We start from the raw sequence: 22,478 nt of genomic DNA, 5'->3' as shown, positions 1-22,478 counted from the left end.
GCCAGAAGTCTGGGATCAGCTGTGGGTGGGGCGGTCCTTTGGAGGCTCTGAGAACCCTTGTCCCGGCCTCCTTCTGGCTCCCTGGGGCTGCCGGCATCTTTGGCGTTCCCTAGTTTGTAGGAGCATCGCCCAGCCTCTGCCTCTGTGTGCATGTCATATTCTACCCCGTGCGTGTTCACGTCCAGAGCCGTGTTTTATCAGGACACGGTCATTTGGATAAGAGAGCCACCCCCAGCAAGGTGAGCTATCTTAACCCATCGCATCCGTGATGACCCTTCTTCCAAATAATGGCCGCTGGGACTGCAACCTACGAATACGGATAGCCCCACTTCATCTCCCATGGCCCCCTCTTCCCAAGGGAGCCCTAGGGCCCAGGGGACGCAGCTGCCACCAAGGCCCTGCTGGAATGTTCCCTGACCCTCATCCAGCCAGCCACCCCTTCCCTCTAAAGCAGGTTGTTCTGAATCTGGGACACTGGCCCGCTGCGCCCTGAAGCCTGTGTCGTCCATCAACTTCCAGAGGCCGCCGCTTCGTGAATTACACACCATGCAAACGTCCGGCCAGCGGCTTAAGTATAAAGCGTGAGAAACACAGGAGATCATTCCGTGTTCGTGGTTTTGTAAGGTTTGAAAAGCGATTTAAAATAATTTTAGGTTGTCCTGGGGTTGGCGAACAGTGTAATAGGCAATTTGAGAAGGGAAAGTTTTTAAACTGAAAGGTTTTGCCTCCTTGTTTCTAATTTTTAGAAACATGATGGATGTCAGCCGTGAGGTTGGGCCGACAGCTTCTGGGAACGATTTCCCAGCTCGCTCGGACCCAGGCGGGGGACCCTGCCGGGAGGGCACCGAGGGCCATGGCCACATGCAGAAAGAGGACGGCTTCCAGTCTTCAAATTGGAAACCTGCACCCGGCCTCCCTTGGCTAACCTCAATCCCATAAGCAATCCGAAGGCATTGCTGAGCGGACAGAAAACTTTCCCGGTGTGTAGCCCGCTCGGTGTCTCTGGAAACCATGGTCGGAGGCGTGAGGGATTGCTCACTAAACGCGGACGGCAGGCGAGGGGCTAGGAGGCGGCGTGGTCGAGTGAGGTGACCTGCGAGGGAAATGAGGTCATGGTCCCGCGTGATCATGGGGTCAGGCGTCCCGGCAGCAGTGCAGGGGAGGGGCTGTGTTTGCGAGGGGAGGCTGTTGGGAAATGGGGGTCGCAGTGCTCCACCCACCACCCAGCCCGCCTCCGTTCTCTGCTGGCCCCAGCTCCTTGGGAGATGCAGGTGGGAAGGCCGTTGCCACCGTGGGGAATCAGATGTGCCCCGTGCTTGTTCCCCAGAGGCGCAAGCCCTGACCTCCGCCCTGCACAGGCCTCCTGCCACCCTGGGGATCAGCCGTGTTCCAATGGTAGGCTGGCGCCTCTCTGTGCCAAGTGACATGGTGCTTGGGGAGATGCCTGGGCATGGCCTGGTGGGCCAGTCACAGGAGCTCCGGGCCCCCCTCTGCCTGGCCCTTCATGCAGGGACTCAGCAGGCAGGCAGTCTTCTGGTGTGAGCGCCCGTGGGCTCAGGAGTGGGGCTTACCTAGGCCCAGGGACAGGGACTTACCTGGCCTCAGGGGCATGGACTCACCTGGGCTCAGGGACAGTGACTTACCTGGGCTCAGGGACAGGGATGCACTTGGCCTTAGGGGCATGGACTCACCTGGGCTCAGGGACAGGGTTGCACTTGGCCTCAGGGGCATGGACTCACCTGGGCTCAGGGACGGTGACTCACCTGGGCTCAGAGACAGGGACTCACCGACAGGGACTCACCAGGGCTTAGGGACAGTGACTCACCTGGGCTCACGACAGCAACTCACCTGGGCTCAGGGACAGGGACTCACCTGGGCTCAGGGACAGTGACTCACCTGGGCTCAGTAACGGAGGCCTCACCTTTTTTTTCTCCCAGTGACCACACCATTCCGTTGTGGACCCAACAAGGTGCATGGTGAACAAGTGCTTGGGAAGGGGCTCCCTGGGTCATGTCGGGGGCCCGGGATGGCGGGCGAGCCCCTCCTAGCCCCTGGTCTTTCCTGTTCCTGGGTCTGAGTGGCGCATGGGAACCTCACCTTGCTTTCCGTTTGGCTGAAATTCATTAACTGCCAGGAAATCATGGATTTCCAAGCCTGGCTTTTTCCATAGCCTTTTGCTTAGCAGAGAAAATCAAATGGATGCAAGCGAATAATGAGAAACAGCTCCCGAAGAGCTTTGCTCAAACACGGGGCTGTCTGGTGGTGGGCGTTCTGCGGAGGCAACTCCGATGCCCACGAGGGGTCCCTGCCAGGTGCCACAGGCCAGGCGTCTGACCGTGGGGAACCCTCGGAGGTTTTCCACAGTGAGTGTGGACAATTCTAGCAAGGAGAGCCAAACGCTGAGGCGCGTCCGGGCGAGGCTCACACGTGCTGCCAGGTGACAAACTGCTTTTGCTAAGCCCACTTGGTTTGGCGGCTCCCTTTAAATGAGGCCTTCTCAGGAATACAACCCCAGGGAACACATTTCACTGGCCTCAAAAGAGAAAGTGCTCACGAAGGGGACAGTCCCTCGCATCGCCAGTAACCGTAACCGCGGCCTCTTCTCATCTGCACACTGGCCCTGGCTCCCTGACCCACAAGGTTGAACAGAATGCCCACCTCCCATCACCCAGGGATGACGGCTGGAAAGGGAACCACAGCGCGGCCTGGGGCCCGGCCCCAGGTGGGGAGAAGCCAGAGGACTCACTCGGGTGAGGTTCTTTGCCTCCCTGAGTGGCCCCATGGTTCTCACCGGTAAACTGGAGTTGCCATGAAGCTCACTGTGTCGGGCGCTGGCCGTGCACCCTGGTTCAATTGCTCTGTCCTCACGGCGGCCTACGAAGCAGGTGCTGTTGTTCTCCTGCTGCATAGATGCTGCTACAAGACCCAGAGACCTCAAGGCACTTGCTCGAGTACGCACGGTGGACACTGTCCAGTAAGGCTGAACACGCACCCTCCAACTGCCCTCTATCCCCAGAAGGACTCCCAGGGAGATGCAGGGAGCGAACACAGGGACGATCTGGATTGCACCTGGCAGGGAAGGCTCAGCTGGTGCTGGTCTACATGGCTACTACTACTACCACCAGGGAGCCCGAGAAAGCGATTTTTCCAACAATATGATCAAGAGAAAAATAGAGGAGGAGGAGTCAGGGTGAAGGCCCCTGTCCCTCCCAGGCCTTCAGCCTGTACACAAAGCCCAGCAGTTGCCCTTTACGTGAGAGGAATTTCTGAAAACGACCCCGTTAAAAGCCATTCCGGAAATCCGTCATCCGCAGAACTCAAAGCTGCTCCCAGTTTTCTGGGAATTCAGGCCTGCGTGGGAGAGCCTCAGGGTTAGGGACAAGAGGGCCTGGTGGCTAGGGGCTGGAGGAGGTCCCCGTGCTTGTCACCGGGGGTCACATTCGCGCTCATGTGCAGCCGGGGCAAAGGGCCTCCCACTCATGAATCCTGCCACAGGTGAAGAAGGCGCCAACCCGGAGCCTCCTCCCAGCGCCTCTGTGACATTGCCCCCTGCTCCTGCCATCCTCCCACCCCACCCCTGCCTCCCAGCGCCTCTGTGGCATCTCCCCCACTCCTGCCATCCTCCCGCCCCACCCCTGCCTCCCAGCGCCTCTGTGGCATCACCCCCGCTCCCGCGCAGCCATCCTCCTGCCCCACCCCTGCCTGGTTTTCTGGAACCCCTGGAACCAGCATCACACAAGTGAGCAAGTGGCTCTTTCCAATCTTACAACCCCCGCGGTGGAAGGAACAGGTGGAAAGATTGTTGAGACTTGTAAATTAGTTGCTAATGAGGAAAATCAGGAAATTTGCTGAGGCATAAAAAATGAGAAGTCCGGAGAAAGAAGACAAATGGACCCGCAGCTATTCCCGCCCCACCCCCGCCCCTCGTCCTTTCATACCCTGGTTTAGATCAGACCGAAATACAGATCTGATGCCTAAGTTAATGCAAAGAAATTGCTTTAAAATATAAAGGTGATTAATTGGATTAATGTGCAAAAAATGGTTAAAGTATGTCAGGGAATGAGGAGGGAGTGGGGGCCCGTGTTTCCCGGGCCACCTGCCACCTGCCCGGCCCATGGAAAGTGCTCTGCCAACATCATTTCCCGGAATGCTCAGAAGGACCCTGCCAGGTGGCCACTGTCGTTCCACTTCTGCAGATGAGAAGCTCTGGCCTACCGAGCCTACTCCTGGAGCCAGGTGGTTGCTGCCCACACCCCCTCCCACCTGAGCTGACCCCTGTGGCCACGCCCAGGGTGCAGGTTCAGGACCAGTGCAAGGGGACATGGGGCTGTAACCTGTAGGCTGATGAGTCCAACAGAAGCATCCCCACCCCTGTAAGAGGGACGTCCTGAGACCCTGTGCTGTGCTGCTGCTGCGGTCTCCAGCCTCTACTTGGAAGGCTTGTGACAAGTGTGGTGTGTGGCCCTGGACACTTTCTGAGCCTTAGCTGGCCCTGATGCTAAATGGGCCCATGGAGGTATTGTGTGGATTTTCTACTGTTTCTTTTCAACAAAACCCATGGTTTGGAACCTCGGGAAGAAACAAACCTCATAAAAATGTGATTCCTAAGGCCCTTCCATCCGGCCCCCACCACCCTGAATCCCTAGGATTAGAAAACACTCCTGAGGCTGACCCAGAGCTCAGGGAAACACCCTACGGTTGCCATGGGAGCCCCGTCCCTAGCGACTCTCCTCAGGGCCGGGGTTGGAAGATACCACACAGGGGTGGGAGTGCAGGCCGAGGGGCTCGTTGGCCCGGGGTTTGAGCCCCACCCCTCTCCCGTGCACAGCCTGGGGCATGTCCTGGCTTCTCTGTGCCTCAGTTTCCTGATCCATAAAATGGAGATAATAACAGGCCAGGCCCCGGGGTTGTTGCTGAGGGGCAGAGTATCCCTGTCACCTCCTCAACAAAGAGGCTGACAGAGGAAAACAAACGATTAAAGAAAAAAAAACAGAGCCCGCCCCCCACGGGCCCCCCAACACCCGCAAGGGCCTGCACCACTTCCACCGTCTCTGGCTCCTGTACGCCATCAGGATCTTGAAGGGGCAGGTGGGGAAGGGCCGGGCTCCCCCGCAGCCCCTGGTTCCCCCCGAGCCTCGGGCCCTCTCCCCTGGCTGCCGTGTCCACAGGCCGCGCTCGGGTCAGTGGCGAGCTAACGCCTTTGTCAGGGTGATTAATAGCGGGGGGACTGTCGTTAATTCACTGCCTAATGACCGCGGCCTGCGCGCTCTGAGTAATCGGGTGATGTATGTGGACCGCGCGCACCTCGTGGCAGAGGTGAAAATCATTTCGACAAGTCAAATATTGTCACAGGGAACAAATGGCTCTCCCTGTTAATAAAAATTAATGAATTTTTTTTTCTTTCTTTCTTTTTTCCTCGCCGCTGGCCTGCTAAATGAATCTGAGGGCGTGGACGGGCTGGGAAGGGTTAAGTTCTTGATTCCGTGGTTAAAACTATGAACGTCTTCATCAGGGCGAGTACGGCCAGGGGTCCAGGGTGGCCCTGCACCTGCAGCCTGGCTGCTTCCCCCAGGAGTGCCTACAGGCCCTTCCGGGGTGGGGGTGCAGAGAACCCCCACCCCAGGCCTGAAGGGGTGAGGCTTCCAGAGAGGGGCTGCAGCTGTCCCAGGCTCTCTGGCCCTGAGGGTGATGGGGGCACCTTCAGGCTGCTCTCCCCACCCCTCCACTGCAGCCCCATCACCATGTGGGTGGGAATTAGGGAGCAGAGCCGAGTGGATTAGGACCAGGTGCTGGGCAATGAGTTTATCCAGGGAGGGTCCTCCTCGCCCCGAGAGCCGGAGCCCAAGGTGGCACCAGTTTCCCTAGGAGCATCTGGGTGGCCCCCAGACCCTGCCCTGGCTGCGAGGGGCGGGGAGTCAGGCCTCAAAGGCCTCAGCCTCCGCAGCTCCCCACCCCCACTCTGGTGGGAGGCCAGGCCAGGGCAGTGAGCCAGCCCGCCTCTGTGCCCAGAGGAGGCGGGGCCCGGGGGAGCAGGGGAAGGGAGGGCCTGCACCCACCATTGGCAACAAAGCTGTCCTGGCCGCTCCCGTCACTAGGGCTGGAGGCACACGGACATGGACACTGCCCTCCCCACCCCATGATGCAAACCCCCAGTTTTCATCCCAGCAGCCAGGGCTGTCGGGAGCCCATGGTCTTCTCTGTCTGCAGCAGCCACGGTGGAGGCAGGCCACCGGGGAAACGTGTGTTTCAGCTCCCAGAGCTCAGGCTGATGGCACCAGCCCAAACGAGGCTGTCCTCCCCAGCCCGTCTTGGCTAGACAGCCCACACAGCCTCACTGCAGCCCCTAAGGGAAGCCTGGGACAGGGGCACCCCTGTCCCAGCGGGACCCCGCACCCCTCAGCGCCCCACGGAGACCTGCGCCTTCCAGACTGACAGTGCTCAGGGCCCTCTCTCCCTCTTGCGATTTTTATTTCGGGGCCACGTTTGTTTACTTGCGGCGTGACTTGCTCTGGCCTGTGCACGGCAGCCACAGGCCCAGTTGGTAGGAACTAAAGAGATAAATAAGTCTATAAATAGTTTGGTGGCGGTCGGCTGTTACGGCGCTTGCTCAGCATTTAACCCCTTGTTCCTCCTCCCCGCTGTCCGGGCAGAGCCAGGGAAAGGGAAGCAGAGAACAGAAATCTCCGAGTGTGTTTTCTTTTCTGAACGAGCCCTGGCTGAGTGCACTTTGTCCTCGGGTGGCCTGGCCTGCAGAGCCTCCTGCGAGGACCCTGGCCTTGATTGCAACCCCCTCCAAACCCTCAGTGCCGCAGGTGCTCTGGCAGCTGGCAGAGGCGGCCATCCCAGGGTCGCTGGCCATCCCTTCCTCTGCCCTCGGTATCCCACTTACAGCCTCCAAGTTTGCAGAAACACAGCTGTGTGTATTGGGGGGCCCTTCCCCAAATCTGCTCTGGCCACGAGCTGAGCTGGCTCCTGTCCTGCCCTCCTCGGGCTGGCAAGCCCAGGCCCCTTCTGGGTTCTAGTTGGCTCCATGGAACCTTTCCTTCCTCTTTCTGGAAGGACCCCAGGACTCCAGAACACCTAAGCACCTGGCTGAGCCTCCAGGAAGAGCCTGAGGAAGCCTCCGGGTGAGAGGTGACCCTTGTCTCTGTGGCCACCCGGGCCCTCCACCAGCCAGAACCTCTTGTCGCCCTGCTTGGATCAGGGGCCTCCCGAGCACAAAGTCCTGGAGCAGTGAGCCCAGCTCCAGGTGCAAGCCCCCCGGCCTCCGCGCCACCGGGGGAGCTGCGATCCAGTAGAACGGGGTCCCCGGTGCTGAAGGAGCATCCCTGGGCCCAGCGGGAGGCTGTGAGGTACTCAACGGCTCCACGATGTCCTTATGCTGCTGTGGGCCCTGCCGGCTGCCAAGCCAGCTGCCCTAGGTGTGGGGGCCACCTAGCAATCAGGGTGGAGAAGGAGTTGAGAACTGCATCACCCACTCACATGCAGGTGAGGGGCAGGGCATACGGCTCTGAACGTCCCCCACGGTCTTCTGGGTTGGATTCATGCCTGTTTCACAGAGGAGGAGGCTGAGGTCCAGAAGGTGGAAGTGGCTTTACCCCAGTCCCAAGGTACAGAGGCTGGAAGGAGACCCTGTCCTTGCCTATAGGAATGAGAGTCAACCAGGGTGGTGGGGGAAGTCAACCTTACCTGCTTTCCAGAGACCCCGAGATCTGGGCAGTGGGGCTGCTGACGGGAGCCTCGTTTCACTTGGGTGGAATAGCCTGGGTTTTGTTGATGCTAAGAGCACGCCGTAGATTCAGACGGCACACGCATGTTCACACGTGCTTCCCACAGTGGCGTGTGCTTCACTGTAGCTAAAATGTGGACACACCCAAGTGTCCATCCACAGATGAAGAGATAAGCCAAAGGCGGCACGCACATGCCTGGACTATTACTCAGCCCTCAAAAGGAAGGAAACGGCGACACACGCCACCACCTGGAGGAAACTTGAGGACATTGTGCTAAGCTAAGTAAGCCGGCTGTGAAAGGACAATAGTGTAGGATCCCACTTACGGGAGGTCCCTAGAGTTGTCACATGCATGGAGACGGAAAGTAGAATGGTGGGTGCCGGGGCTGGGGGAGGGGATGGAGAGTGTCTGTGGGGTAGACTTTCTCTCTGGGGAGATGCAGGAGTTCTGGAGATGGGTGGTGGTGACTGAAGGCAGCGCACAGCGTGAATGTGCTTAATGCCACTGAGCTGTGCGCTGAACAATGACTGGAATGATACATTTGATGTTACATGTATCTGCCCACAGTCTTTCTAGAAGCACGCTGTCACGATGCCAGATCTTAGCTCGTGGAGCTAGTGCTTGGAGCCAACACCGCCTGGTATTTGAGGGGTCCAGTGCATGCACAGTGAAGGGTTAAGGAGAGGCACCCCGCTCTGCTGCCGCCCAGATGCTGCTTAGCGCAGGGCCAGGGAGCCTCGGCTGTGATTCAGGAGGGAAACAGTGAGATTTGAGCAATCCGTGGCTACCTTGCTGCCCCCGGGGCTCAGGGAAGTGGTATATTAACCAAGGAATAAAGGAGAGGAAGAAAAAAGGCCAAATCACATCTCTCTGAAACAAAGAGGCTTTTTACCAGGAACAAGGCTTGATAAAAATTACAGTGGCATCGCGAGTCATTCAGCGCCTGCCCGGGGCGATGGAGGCGGCGAGGAAATACAGGATGCGGGGTCTGAAATGGGAACGCTGCTGTCCCCGGAGCATTGCACGGATAAATAATCGTCTTAGAATAATGCATCGGCTTTAAGCAGGGCCAGGTGGCCTGAGCTGCCTGACAGAGGCCTCCGTGGCCCTGTGTGAGGGCCAGATTCAGCTCGGCTGGTCAGGGGAGATTCCAGGGGCTGGGAGGGGCGTTCGCGGGCAGTGGCTTCGTGGACCCCAGTGGGACTTTGTGGTGGTCTGTGCAGCGCAGCCAGGCCCACCCGCCTGCCCCAGAGGCGTGGGCTGCGCAGAGGCTGGGGCTGTTTGCCCTTCCCCTTGGCAGCGGATGTGCTTCTCTCTGAGCTGCAGGCTGGCCCCTGGCGGGGTGAATGGCAGTCACGCATCCTCCAGGCTGTGATGGGGCTGAGGCTCCGTGCTCAGCGATGCGGCTCCTCTGGGTGGTTTATGCTCCTGGTGCAAAGCCTTTGTTCTTCCTCTGAGAGAAGGGGGCCAACAACCTGCTTCAGGGCACCAGGAGCACGTTACGGCCAGAGGGGCAGGCAAGGAGGGTCATGTGTTCTCGGCCGGGCCCGTGCTATGGTCGCTTTGGTCTTTGTGTGAGTGTCTTGGGTCTGCTTTAACAAAAGAGCACAAACTGGATGGACTGAAACAACCGAAGGGTGTGCTCCTACTCCGGAGGCCAGAGACACAAAGCCAGGCTGTGGACAGGGTCTTGTTCCCTCTGGCGGTCCTAGGGGAAGAGTCCCCGCTCACCTCTCCCAGCTTCTGGTGGCTCCAGGCATTCCTTGGCTCGGGGCAAATCCCTGCCTCTGTCGTCATATGGGTGTCACCTGGGCATGTCTCTGTGTCCTTCTCCTTGTCCTATAAGGACATCAGTCCCATTGAATTAGGGCCCTCCCTAGTGACCTCACCTGAACTTGATTACCACTATAAAGACCTTATTTCCGAATCAGGTCACATTCTGAGGCCTGGGGGTTAGGGCTTGAACGCACCTTTTGGGGTGACATCATTCAACTGGTTACACTCTTGGGAGCCGCCGGCCAGCCTGGGTGACAGTGGGGGCTGGTGGAGACTCCCTGAGTCAGAAGGACAGGGTCTGTGCTTGCCCGCTGTGTGACCTGGACCAGCCCTGGAGTGGGTCTCAATCTGCTTCCTTCATCTCTAAAGTGAAGGCAGCACTGTGGACTGTCCCTGCCTCCCTCCGTGTCTGCGACAAAGGCGAGTGTGTGTGAAGGTAGCCAGGCTGGGGGTTTGCATCTGGTCAGGATTGGGGAGACAAGGCAGGAAGCCCCACCTCTTTGCTGGGGAAATTTCTGTGCTTCGGTGGCTCCAAGAGGGCTGGGAGCCTGTCTCTGAGGTCAGGGCTCCGTCTTCCCAGGCTCTCCTGGGCCCTAATGACAATTCGGCTTCATCAGCCCTGCAGCTGGGGTTCAACGTTCCCCAGTCCCTGTGGGCCAGGTCCCGGGTGCAGGTTTGAGATAGAAACGGCGATTGATCATATTAATATTTAGCATGTTTGCAGAAACGGCTTTCTCAGTGCTATCAATCTGCTGTGTTAATAGCGGCCGCTTGGTTCTGGGCACAGACGCTCAGAAGGGGAATGCCAATGAGTCCCAGTGCCGCAGGGCAGCCGCGGCCCCGGGCTGGTCAGAAGGTGGGACCAGCGGCCAAGGCTCCTCCTAGCACCATTTCCTGGAGTTACGACAGCTTTGTTCTTGTCTCAAAGCCAAGATCCAGGGCGAGGGGAGAAGCTATTGCCTTTACCGCACAGTTTTAAAGACAGAAGAACGAGATAGAACTCCAGCAGTTCCCAAGTTTCTCTTTCTAGCAAACTGTTTTTGGGAAGGGGCCTTCAGGATGACCCTGCTGCTCCAGGAGCCCTCCCACTGAAGAGGGGCCTTCTGTTCACCAGGGTATACTCGGCAGAGATGTAGGTGTACAGAATCCTCTGTGAGGAATGGGAACACCCTATTTTTTCTCTAGAAGTTGCCTCCGTGCGTGCCTGCTCTCCCCGATCAGCTCTCCCACAACCACAGCCTGCCTGATGCGCCCGCCTCTCCCTCTCCCTGTTTTGTTCAGGGGGCAGGATGGCCCTTCACAGCTCATGGGGACTCATAGGCACCCAGTTGGGGGAACATTCTCCAGGTCTCTGACCCACTACACAGCACTCCTCCCTGCTTGGTTCTGAGAAGGAAAAGAGGAGCCAGAGGATGGGGCCCCATCAAGCCTCAGGTGGAAGCTGCAGTCCCGTGGAGCCAGGCACAGCTCCGGCCAAGTCCCAGAACTCAGACCTGCCCACCCGCCACATGGGTGCAGGGAGGGTGACAGCCGGTCAGCCCTGAAGAAGCAGCAGAGAAACCAGCCCTTTCTCCGAGGCAGGGCCTGGCTGAGAAAGCCCAGACGTTCCTCTCAGATGAGCCGATCAGGGTCAAGGGCAGAGAGGAGCCAGGGTTGTGTTAATGGAGCTTCACGGCTAGGGAAGGAAAGTCAGAAGTGGGAGTGAGGCTCCTGCCTTCTACCTCTTCTGTTGGAAACTGCCCTGGAAGTTGCCCTTACCCCATCCATCCATCTACTCACTCACCCATCCATCCATGCAGCCAGCCAGCCAGCCAGCCATCCCCTTATAAATCTATCCACCCATCCATCCCCTCATCCATCCATCCAACCATCCATCCATCCATCCACCCATTGATTCACCTACCCATCCATTCATCCATTCCTTCATTAACCCATCCATGCACTCATTCATCTATCCATCCATCCATCCATCCATCCATCCATCCATCCATCTATCCATCCATCCATTTACCCATCTATCCCCTCATCTATCCACCAAGCCATTCATCCACCTATCTATGCATTCATCCACCATCTGTCCATCCATCCATCCATCCATCCATCCATCCACCCATTGATTCACCTACCCATCCATTCATCCATTCATCCATTCGTTCATTAACCCATCCATGCACTCATTCATCTATCCATCCATCCATCCATCCATCCATCCATCCGTCCATCTATTCTTCCATCCATCCCTCCATCCATCCATCCCCTTATAAATCCATCCATCCATCCACCCCTTGATTCACCCACCCATCCATTCATCCATTCATTCATTAACACATCCATGCACTCATTCATCTATCCATTCTTCCTTCCTTCCGTCTAACCATCCATCCACCCATCTATCCACTCATCCATCCACCCATTCATTCACATACCCATTCATTCATTCATCCATCCATTAACCCATCCAGCACTCATCCATCCATTTTTCCTTCCATCCACTAATCCATCCATCCATCCCCTCATCCACCCGTTAACTCATCCATCCACTCATGTATCTATACACTTATCCATTCATCCACTTATCTATGTATTCATCCACCATCTTCCATTCATTCACCCATCCACCAACCCATCCATTCACTCATCCATCTATTCATCTATTCACCCATCCATCAATCTTCCCATCCATTCATAAATTCATCTACCCATCCACCCATCCATTCAGCTATTTATCTCTCCATCCATCTATCAAGCATCTATTCACACTCCCACCCATACCTCTTCTGCTGGACATGACGAAGGCCCTTACTGACTGCCAGGAAACTGTTTCAGGTGTTTTGTCATTGTAGGGAGAACACGGGGTCGTTAGAGTGGCGTTTGAGAAGCTTCGAAATCAAGACTGTTTGAACATCTCCCAGCTCGTTCCTGACTAGCTGTGTGGCATTGAGCAAGTTGCTCACTCTCTGAGCTTCACTTCTTTGATGTATAAACTGGGTGAGGTCACAACTCCACCTTCCCTCCAGGGCTGCTGCAAGAATGAGCTGGACCACAGTGCCGGCTGCATGCTCCGTGGCCCAGTCAATATCAGCAGCCGGCCAGTCCCCAGGAGAGCGAGCCAACGTCAGTGCTCTATTGTCTGATTAGAGGCTGATTGCTCCAAAGTTGCTCCTGGAATCATTCTAGAATCGAACAGCTATGTGGTCAACCAGGGACCATGTTTCCTCACAGTCTTGGAGTTGTGATGGAGGCGTTCTCTGTCCTGAAGTTTTGCCTCCCTTTGTAATTGCATTTATATGTTGGCCTGAACTGATCAGTAAGTTTAGATACTGTTTTGGATGGGCCAGGTGAGACTGAATGCAACCTCAGGCGTTCACATCTCGAGGTGGCCTTTGGGGAAGAGCTGCCTCGTGCTGGGTCCTGCCTCTTTCAGAGCAGGCCAGCCCAGCTCCTTGGAGCAGGAAGACCCTTCTGGCAGACACCAGGCCGCGGTGTCTTGCTGCCTCTGGGCAGGAGACTGAAGTTAAAAACAGACTTGCAAGGCTCGGCCAAGGCTGGGTTTTACAAGAATGACGGCCCGGTGTTTGGCGAGCTGGGGAGTGGATCCTCCCCCTGCCAGCGATATTAGGGGAGAAGATGAGGAGCATATGGCAATAAGACGGCAAGGGTTTGGTCCCCTCACACCCAATAAAAAAACGCCTTTCATGAGAGAAAGCAGTTGCAGGGGCAGCTTTAGACTTGAAGCTTTTGGAGGCCAGATCTACGCAGACAGGCGAGGGGCGTCTCGAACACAGTCCTTCTGAAATTCTTGGCGAATCTCCCCTCCCTCCTGCAGGCCTCCGTCTGCCTCCCTCACCTCCGCGCAGCCCCAAACCCAGAACCGAGCTCTGCGGAGAGGTGGTTCTTTAACAGCCACGTCTTCCTGGGAAGGCTTTGGATGGGAAAAGTGCTTTGCAGCCCAGCTGCTGTTCTCCCGGAGGCCGGGGCTCCTGGAGGCTGCCGCTTGCTTTTCTCCGCCTGGGTGGCAAATGTGTGTACTTAACTTGAAAAACCTCAGGGTCAATAAGGGTTTCAGTCCAGATTTTCAGGGTGATCTTCTCGACATTTTAGAAAAGCCTAGTTCCCTCTGTTAAACCCTGTTTCCCCCAGGATGCACCCTTGTCACTCAGCACTTCCCCATCTGTCCCCACCACCCACTTCCCAAACTCGAGGGCCCTGCTCCTTGAGGGCACCCCTCCTGGAGGCTTTGCTGAAGCACCGATTGCCTGCACACACCAGCCCCGCCCCAGGTCAGTGGGCCTGGGTGGACCCATGAATTACAGCTCTAGCAAGTCCCCAGGGGATGCAGAGGCTGCTGTCGGGGACTCCACTCAGACTCCTGAGCCACAGGAGCTAAAACCCACAGCCGGGTCCGCCCGACCTCTAAAACCTTCCGGTCCCACCTCGCTCTGAACACCTTGCCCAGCCCTTCCCCTGGGCTGGCCCTGGCCCTGTGGGTTTAGAGAAGGGGGTGACCCGATGCTGCACCTTTCACGGGCCTTGAGGCCTGATGTTACTGTCAGGGGCTTGGAGGAACTCAGACAAACCCCATCCAGGGCTCTCCCCAGTTTTGAAAGTGCCCCTATGGCGCCCACCACACATATTCTCTCTGCTCTGGACTTCTCTGCCTGATGGTTGTGGGGGACGTGTAGCCGATCCCAACCAAAATAAGAGGGCTCCGCCTGGACTAGGGTGAGGCAGAGAGGCTGGCAGGGCCAGGACTGGAGTCAGAGCGCTTGTGCCCCAGGGCATGGACAGGCTGGGTGTCAGGGGCAGGGAGCGTGGACTCAGGAGTGGGTGTGGTTCCAGCCCTCAGCCCCTCACTGGGGGATGACAGGCTCCTTCACCCCCTGTGCCTCTGTTTCCCCAGCTGTACAGTGGGCAGCTCCCCTGAGGGAGGAGCACACCCTCCTTCCAGAGCCACTCACTGCTTGGTCCACATGGCTGGATGCGGGCACCTGAGAGACTGTGACATCACATCCGTCCCAACACCTGGAAACAGGCTGAGAAACCTGCTGTGGGGTGGCAGACCCATCAGGCAGCATGAGGGAGAGAAAAGGGCCCCCGAGTGCCCACCCGGCTGCCAACCCGGCAGGCCCACGTGGCACCGTGGTGCAGATTGAAGGGGCCGCCCACTCTCAAGGCCGGGCACCTGCATCCTGGCACCTCGCTGGCCTCCGCCTTGCCCTGCTCACCAGGCACTAGCCTCCTTGGAGGGTGTGGAAGATTCCAAGGTGATCCGGCCCCGAGTGATCTCGTACAAGCTTTTCTGGTTAGAGAGACGGTTCCCAAAGCCCAGAGATCTGTGGCCTGAGTGTGGGCCACCCCTGCTTTCCCGGGTCCCTGTTCCTATCACGGTGGACCCTCCCCAGGCTGCCACCGGATTTGTTTGCTCCATCATGACAAAGACATTAACAAATGACAAGGTTCTTGGTGGTTTGCAGTGCAGAATCGTTATCCCTGGGCTTTCCAGTCCCTTCCGTCTCAGACTTTTGACCTTAGGTTTTCTGAAATGTGACATTTCAGGGAACTGCACAGCAAAGGGTTCCCTCGTGTTTCTCAGGTTGATCAGAAGCACCTACTGCCACCCTCCACAGTTATTTCTGTTGTTTCCATTTTTTGTTTTTTGTTTTTGTTTGTTTGCTTGTTTGTTTTAAGCAGCTCCTCCCACCCCCCAGGCCAAGACAAGGTATCTCGGAGCCGGGCAGGAATCATGAAGTATGTTCTGCCGTAAACTCACAGGCCTGAAGTAATCACACATCCACGAACACACAGGTGGAGTGAGGAACCGTAGATTTTTGGAGTGGGTGTTCTTTTCACTGAAATGTTCCTTGAAATCACGTGGCTGGGTGTGCAGTTGTAAGAAACGCCGCGTAGAGACCAGCCTGCCCTTGGCGCAGTTTCTCCGGGTGGGTCCCATCTTGGGCATCTCCAGGACCACATCTTGGCCCCATAGAGAGGTGCGCAGCTGGGTGGGACCGAGTCCCCACAGGGCCCGAGGGCCGCAGAAGTAAAGACCCAGGCCAGCATCAGGAGACCCCCAGGGAACCCGCATGGGGCCTAGACAAGGGCAGCCCGGGGCAGCCGAGTGCCATTCGCTGCCTTGCCCTTGAGGGAGGGAGGCCAGGGGGCCCGAACTTCAGCCCCTCACCCAGCAGACGGGAGACCCTTCCTCCTGAGGGGTTTCCAGACAGAACAGCCTTTCCCAACCCAGAGGCCGCATAGAGGCTGGGGTCAGCTGAGGTTGCCCTGGACACCTTTTCAGGTTCCCAACAGGGCCCTCTGCTTACACACGCAGTCTTACACACGGCCTTACACATGGTCTTACACACGCAGTCTTACACACGGTCTTACACGTGCAGTCTTACACACGGTCTTACACACGCAGTCTTACACACGGCCTTACACATGGTCTTACTCACGGTCTTACACACGCAGTCTTACACACGGTCTTACACATGCAGTCTTACACACGCAGTCTTACACACGGTCTTACACATGCAGTCTTACACACGGCCTTACACACGGTCTTACACACGCAGTCTTACGGTCGTACACACGGTCTTACACATGCAGCCTTACACATGGTCTTACACACGCAGTCTTACACATGGTCTTACACATGCAGTCTTACACACACAGTCTTACAGTCTTACACATGCAGTCTTACACACAGCCTTACACACGCAGTCTTACACACGGTCTTACACATGCAGTCTTACACACGCAGTCTTACACACGGTCTTACACACGCAGTCTTACACATGGTCTTACACATGCAGTCTTACACACGCAGTCTTACACACGCAGTCTTACACACGGTCTTACACATGCAGTCTTACACACGCAGTCTTACACACGGAGTCTTACACACGGTCTTACACATGCTTACACATGCAGTCTTACACCTGGTCTTACACATGCAGTCACATGCTTACACATGCGGTCACATGCTTACACACACGGTCTTACACATGCTTACACACGGATACGCATGGGATGCTCACATTCACACGCACTCTGGGGGCCACCCTTCCCTGCCAGCCGCCACACGGTGCCTCTTTCCTGCCCAGTGGGGCCTGCAGGCCTCATGGCTTCTCCTTAAAACCACATGATGAAGGAGGAAGCACAGCCAGGCAGATATACCGACTCCGAAAAACCCCCTTGTACTCCCTCTGGCCAAGAATCTAGGCTGAAATCTGCCCATCCCTGACACAGAGCCACTCGGCGCTTGGGCTGCGGGGAAGGGGTCGTCGTGTTGGTAATCCCCCTCTGAGGGCACTGCTCGCGTGGCCCTGGCAGGTGGACGGTGGTGAGGGATCCCCTGTTGGCTGTTGGGCTCCTGTCCTGGCCGGTTTAGCACAGTGGTCCTGATCTGTGGCCTCTTCTCTCGCTCTCTCCAGACCCCAAGACCCTGGCCATAGCTTTGCTTTCTAGATATGGGTCTCTTGGGAGATGGTGGGGGTGGCCTCTGTTCCAGGATCATTTCCTACAGCCTGGGTGAGGGGTGCAGAAGGCTCCCACTGTAAGGCTGAAATAGACGCAGCCCTAAACCAAGGGTTGTGGTGGAGCCCAGGGGCAGTGCGAGGGGCTGAGGTCACCGTGGGCTCCCGGCCAGCTCGGTCTCTGTCCCAGCCCGGGGCGGCAGCAGGGTTTCTTCACCTCCCTTACCTGTATTATGCGATCAAATGACGATCGCTCATACGTGTGTGTGACAAGACTCAAAGCAGGGCCTCTCCGTGAAGATCCCCAAGCACATAGACTCGGCTGGAACTGGCAGATCGGGAGGTGCTTCACGGCAGAAAGGGGTGGCCTTGGCCCCGACTCGGGGTCACTCAGCTCCCTTCCAGCCAAGTCCACCTCTTCCCTCCCGAGCTCCCTGCCTCCCCACTCCCCTCCTTGCTTTTATAATTCCACAGGTCTCCCCATAGAAATTCTAGAAATGATGGCCTCAGTACCCTGGAATGAGATCATGGCAAATCCCAAATAAAGGATGTCAGGTCTCCTGACAAGTCAGTCACACGCTGTTACCCAGCCTGCATCTCCAAAGTCATACATGATCCTGGCCCTGCACACTGACCTGCGAGAGAGTGCCTGCTGGAAATGCACACCCGTGTCACAGAGGCCTGGGTGGTAGGGTCTGGGGACCTCAGTGAAAAGATGCCCACGTCCAGAACAAGCCTGTCCAGCAGGGCAGAGGGTCGGGCAGCCTCCTGAACTTGCTGACCCTCTCGGGGGCATCCTGGCCGGAGCTCAGGGTGGAGAAGGGCTGACTCTGATCTCCCGGCTCCGGTTGTCCCGGGGACCCCAGAGAGCGAGTGATTTGTGCCTGGCCTGCTGGAACCTCTGCACAGGAGAGCGAGCGATTTGTGGGCCCAGGCCCTGCTGAAGGCTCCGTGCAGGCTTCCCGCTTTCTCCGGGCTTTAGGGCTGTTCTCTGCACCTCATTTTCTCAAAATGTTTTCTGCACACGAATTAGCCCTCCTCTCACCCACCCTTGAAAGAAGAGCTCCCTCTCCCCCAGCAACAGGGACAGCAAAATGAGACGGGTTTTTCCTGGAGGCTGTGGGCAATCGCTTAACCCCGTGACCGCCGGGGAAGGGAGGCCGGGGGCCCGATGCACAGACCTGCCTTTAATCAGCAGGAAACACTACCTTTCTCTCCTAAGCTGTTTGCTTGGCCAGTAAATTAAACATGCCCTTAAAGCGCTGATTTTCCTCCAGTGGGTCAGGGGTTTTGGGAAGTAGAATTCAAACAGAAAAAAGCCATGTTTTAAACGGAGCCCTGCAACGGATATGCACTTGATGCGGACGCTGCCCCACTTCGGGCTCCAGCGGAACTCCCAGAAACACCTGGGGTTCTAATTCCTACTTGTCCTTCGGGCAGAGGCGCCCACGCCCGAGAGGAGTTAAGGAGCGCGTCGAGGGGGCTTCGGCCTCCAACCCGACTTTGTTTGCGAGCTCCGTGCAGTTACCAGTTCCAAATAACAAGATGCCATGTTAATTACCACCCCCCCCAATGTACCTTTCTGCTGCACACAGTCAGCGGGGCGGGGGTTATGGGGGTGTTCTTTCAAACCTAAACAACTTCAGGTCTTTAGGGGGGAGGAACAGCAGCGGCAGTTCTGTGGCTGCGTCTCTGAAAGGATCCGCCGCGTCAATTAGAACGGACCCGTTGGCCACTTAAAACATAATAATTACTTCTCTGAATGCTGATAAATTAAATAAGTGTTTTCCTTACGACTTTTCCCCCCAAGACTTTGGTTTCTTTTGAAAGAAAGCATTTTGCTACTTCTTGTGCTGATCTGTTTGCAACCAGTGTGAGGAATCTGAAGTCATTTTTCCTGTACTTAAAAGTTCTGGTCTCCTTAGAGGCTTCTGTTTCCGCAGCCAACGACAGGGTGCGGGGCGGGGGCCGGGAGGCGAGGGCCAGCAGGACTGGGGTCCAGTCACTTTCACGGGTCCTCGAGGCAGCCACAGAAGGAGGGGCTTGCGTGGAAAGATCTAGATCAGGTCAGGGTGACGGAGCTCACCCCACCTCCTGCCCCTTCCCGCTGCTCCCCCCACCTAACACTCGCGCCTGCCTTTTTTATGTTATCGAGGCAGAATTCAACCGCTGTAAAGGGGGCGATTCAGCAGCAGTGAGCCGTTCACCCAGCAGTGCAACCACCCCCTCTCTAGTTTCCAAACACCTCATCACCCCGAAAGGAGACCTGGGCCTCTCGCTGTCACCCCCACCCCAGTCCCCGAGATCTCCCATCTGCGTCTGTCTCTGGGGGCCTGTGCTGGATGAGTCGTCTAAACGCCGCCAGGCAGGTGTGACCCTCTGCATCAGCTTCCTATGCCGAGTGGTGCATGTTGGGGGCTGGTCCAGGCTGCGCGTGCCAGGGCCGCCCTCCTCCTTGGAGAGGGGTGGTGCCACAGGTGTGACCCTCTGCATCGGCTTCCTACGCCGAATGCCGCATGTCCCAGGCTGGTCCAGGCCGCCTTCCTCCTTGGGGAGGGGAGGTACCGTCCACTACTCATCCGTTCCCTCATTCCCTCGCAGACGGACATTTGGGCTGTTTCTGCCTTCTGGCGATGGTGAATCTGCCACTGTGAACATTCGCCTGCCTGAGTCCTGGTTTGGCTGCACTGGGTGGAGGGCTTTGCTTTTCTTCCTGTCCAGACTCCTCCTCGCCCTGCCCATCTCCCTCGGTGCCTCAGGCTACACTCTGGTATAGTTTCGGCTGCACACACACACTATCTTGGCACCCATCCTCTCTTAGGACGGACCCCAAAGGCCTACCCCAGACAGAAAAACTGGGCACCCTCTCATTGCTTAGTTCAGTGACCTGGGGCCCTATGAGTCCAATATCCATGACCTCAGCAGGCCTGTTCCTAGCCTGTGTCAAGATCATCAAGAACTTCCACCAGCCTCCCCAAGACCCAGCCAGCCCTACCCCAGTGCATGTCCAGGCTGTGGCCTAAGTGCAGGGATGTCCAGGCTGCGGCCCAAGTGCAGGGATGTCCAGGCTGCGGCCCAAGTGCAGGGATGTCCAGGCTGCGGCCCAAGTGCAGGGATGTCCAGGCTGAGGCCCAAGTGCAGGGATGTCCAGGCTGAGGCCCAAGTGCAGGGATGCCCAGGCTGCGGCCCAAGTGCAGGGATGCCCAGGCTGCGGCCCAAGTGCAGGGATGTCCAGGCTGAGGCCCAAGTGCAGGGATGTCCAGGCTGCGGCCCAAGTGCAGGGATGTCCAGGCTGAGGCCCAAGTGCAGGGATGTCCAGCCTGCGGCCCAAGTGCAGGGATGTCCAGGCTGAGGCCCAAGTGCAGGGATGCCCAGGCTGAGGCCCAAGTGCAGGGATGCCCAGGCTGCGGCCCAAGTGCAGGGATGCCCAGGCTGCGGCCCAAGTGCAGGGATGTCCAGGCTGAGGCCCAAGTGCAGGGATGCCCAGGCTGCGGCCCAAGTGCAGGGATGTCCAGGCTGAGGCCCAAGTGCAGGGATGCCCAGGCTGCGGCCCAAGTGCAGGGATGTCCAGGCTGCGGCCCAAGTGCAGGGATGTCCAGGCTGCGGCCCAAGTGCAGGGATGTCCAGGCTGCGGCCCAAGTGCAGGGATGTCCAGGCTGAGGCCCAAGTGCAGGGATGTCCAGGCTGAGGCCCAAGTGCAGGGATGCCCAGGCTGCGGCCCAAGTGCAGGGATGCCCAGGCTGCGGCCCAAGTGCAGGGATGTCCAGGCTGAGGCCCAAGTGCAGGGATGCCCAGGCTGCGGCCCAAGTGCAGGGATGTCCAGGCTGAGGCCCAAGTGCAGGGATGTCCAGGCTGGGGCCCAAGTGCAGGGATGTCCAGCCTGCGGCCCAAGTGCAGGGATGTCCAGGCTGCGGCCCAAGTGCAGGGATGTCCAGCCTGCGGCCCAAGTGCAGGGATGTCCAGGCTGCGGCCCAAGTGCAGGGAAGCAGCACTGAGCACATTTCACATTCACCCAAACTCTGAGTCCTCCCAGGCACTTAGGACTTCTGCCGTCCCTGATTTCCAAGGCTATAGAGGACATTTGGAATGTTCTGGTGCAAATATTTCACCATCAGCCAGCCCTGGGTCAGCCGCCACGCGTGACGGCTTCACCGAGGCTGTCCCCAGGCTTGCAAGACACAGGCAGCTCCTTCCCTAGTTCCCTTAGGGCAGGACCACCCGGCACATCCTCAGGTGGCTGTGGGAGCCAGGGTGGGTGAGCCAGGGTGTGTCGGGCTGTGCCATCCCATCAGAAATGTTGGCCCCACAGGAGCCTGGTAGGATCCCATCCTCTGGAGCCTCTGACATCGAGTGATGGCAGCTGGGCTCAGGGCAGAGTGGAGGCAGCATCTCCCGGGCAGGGGTGGCAGCCGGGCCTTCTGGGCCCCTGAGCACCCTCGGTGCCCATTGATGCCCGAGTCCCCAGCGCTCCCTGAGCTGTACACACTGGGTGGGGCACGTGCTGCAGAGGTTGACGCTGCGTTGTCTCCTTTAGGTGACGGTGACATTGTAAATAATATGTATGAGCCCAACCGGGACCTGCTGGCCAGCCACAGCGCGGAGGACGAGGCCGAGGACAGTGCCATGTCGCCCATCCCCGTGGGGCCACCGTCCCCCTTCCCCACCAGCGAGGACTTCACCCCCAAGGAGGGCTCGCCGTACGAGGCCCCTGTCTACATTCCTGAAGACATTCCGATCCCAGCAGACTTCGAGCTCCGAGAGTCCTCCATCCCAGGGGCTGGCCTGGGGGTCTGGGCCAAGAGGAAGATGGAAGCTGGGGAGAGGCTGGGCCCCTGCGTGGTGGTGCCCCGGGCGGCGGCAAAGGAGACAGACTTCGGATGGGAGGTGAGCGATCGCGCCTGAGTATGATTGATCACGGCCATTTATCTTGTGTTCAATCTATTTATAAAGCCGGGCTGAGCAGCCACTGCCCGAGGCGGGAGGCGCGGCCAGAGAGAGCGTTCAAATGTCACATTTCCCAGCCTATTTTATCCTGCAGCTCGCCTGACGCGACTCAGAAAGCATCAGAGGTCCTCGTGGGTGCCTGTCAGCCCTGTAGGCCACGCCCACTCTCTCCCGGAAATGTGTCTTTCATGAACTCATGTCTTAAAACATCCCGTGCTTCCCGCCGGATCCCAGGCGCGAACACTGCCATCGCGGCAGGGCAGGGAGATTAATAGGAAGTCCCAGAACAGGCAGCTGCACTCCAGGGCTTCATTCCAGGCCAGGGCAGTGTGGAGCCGCTCACAAATCACACCTGGTGGCCACGCTGCCCCGGCTGCCGCCTTCCCCGCCTGCCCTGGTCAGCCAGTGTCCTAAGAGCAGCCTCAGCTTCTCCAACTCCAGGGGCACAGGCCCCGACCTGCCAGGGAGGGAGGGATGGCTGTTTAAATTTTCCCACCACGACGTGACTGGCCTTGAGGGTCTGAATCTGGCCTGGTGATCCTGCTGCAGGGGT

General features: G+C 57.8%; 1 protein-coding gene across 1 annotated transcript in view; it reads left to right on the top strand.

Moving 5' to 3' along the window:
• The window catches only part of PRDM16 (PR/SET domain 16), a 372,677-nt gene that overhangs the window by 94,641 nt on the left and 255,558 nt on the right, over nt 1-22,478 (top strand). Inside the window, exon 2 of the mRNA XM_063602269.1 lies at nt 21,516-21,865. Within this exon, the coding sequence (XP_063458339.1) occupies nt 21,516-21,865 (350 nt within the window). The remainder of the gene's footprint in view (nt 1-21,515; nt 21,866-22,478) is intronic.

The sequence above is a fragment of the Pan paniscus genome, chromosome 1 (assembly GCF_029289425.2).
Source record: "Pan paniscus chromosome 1, NHGRI_mPanPan1-v2.0_pri, whole genome shotgun sequence".
NCBI lineage: Eukaryota > Metazoa > Chordata > Mammalia > Primates > Hominidae > Pan > Pan paniscus.
The sequence above is the reverse complement of the archived record's forward strand: the minus strand, read 5'-3'. Positions and strand labels throughout refer to the sequence as shown.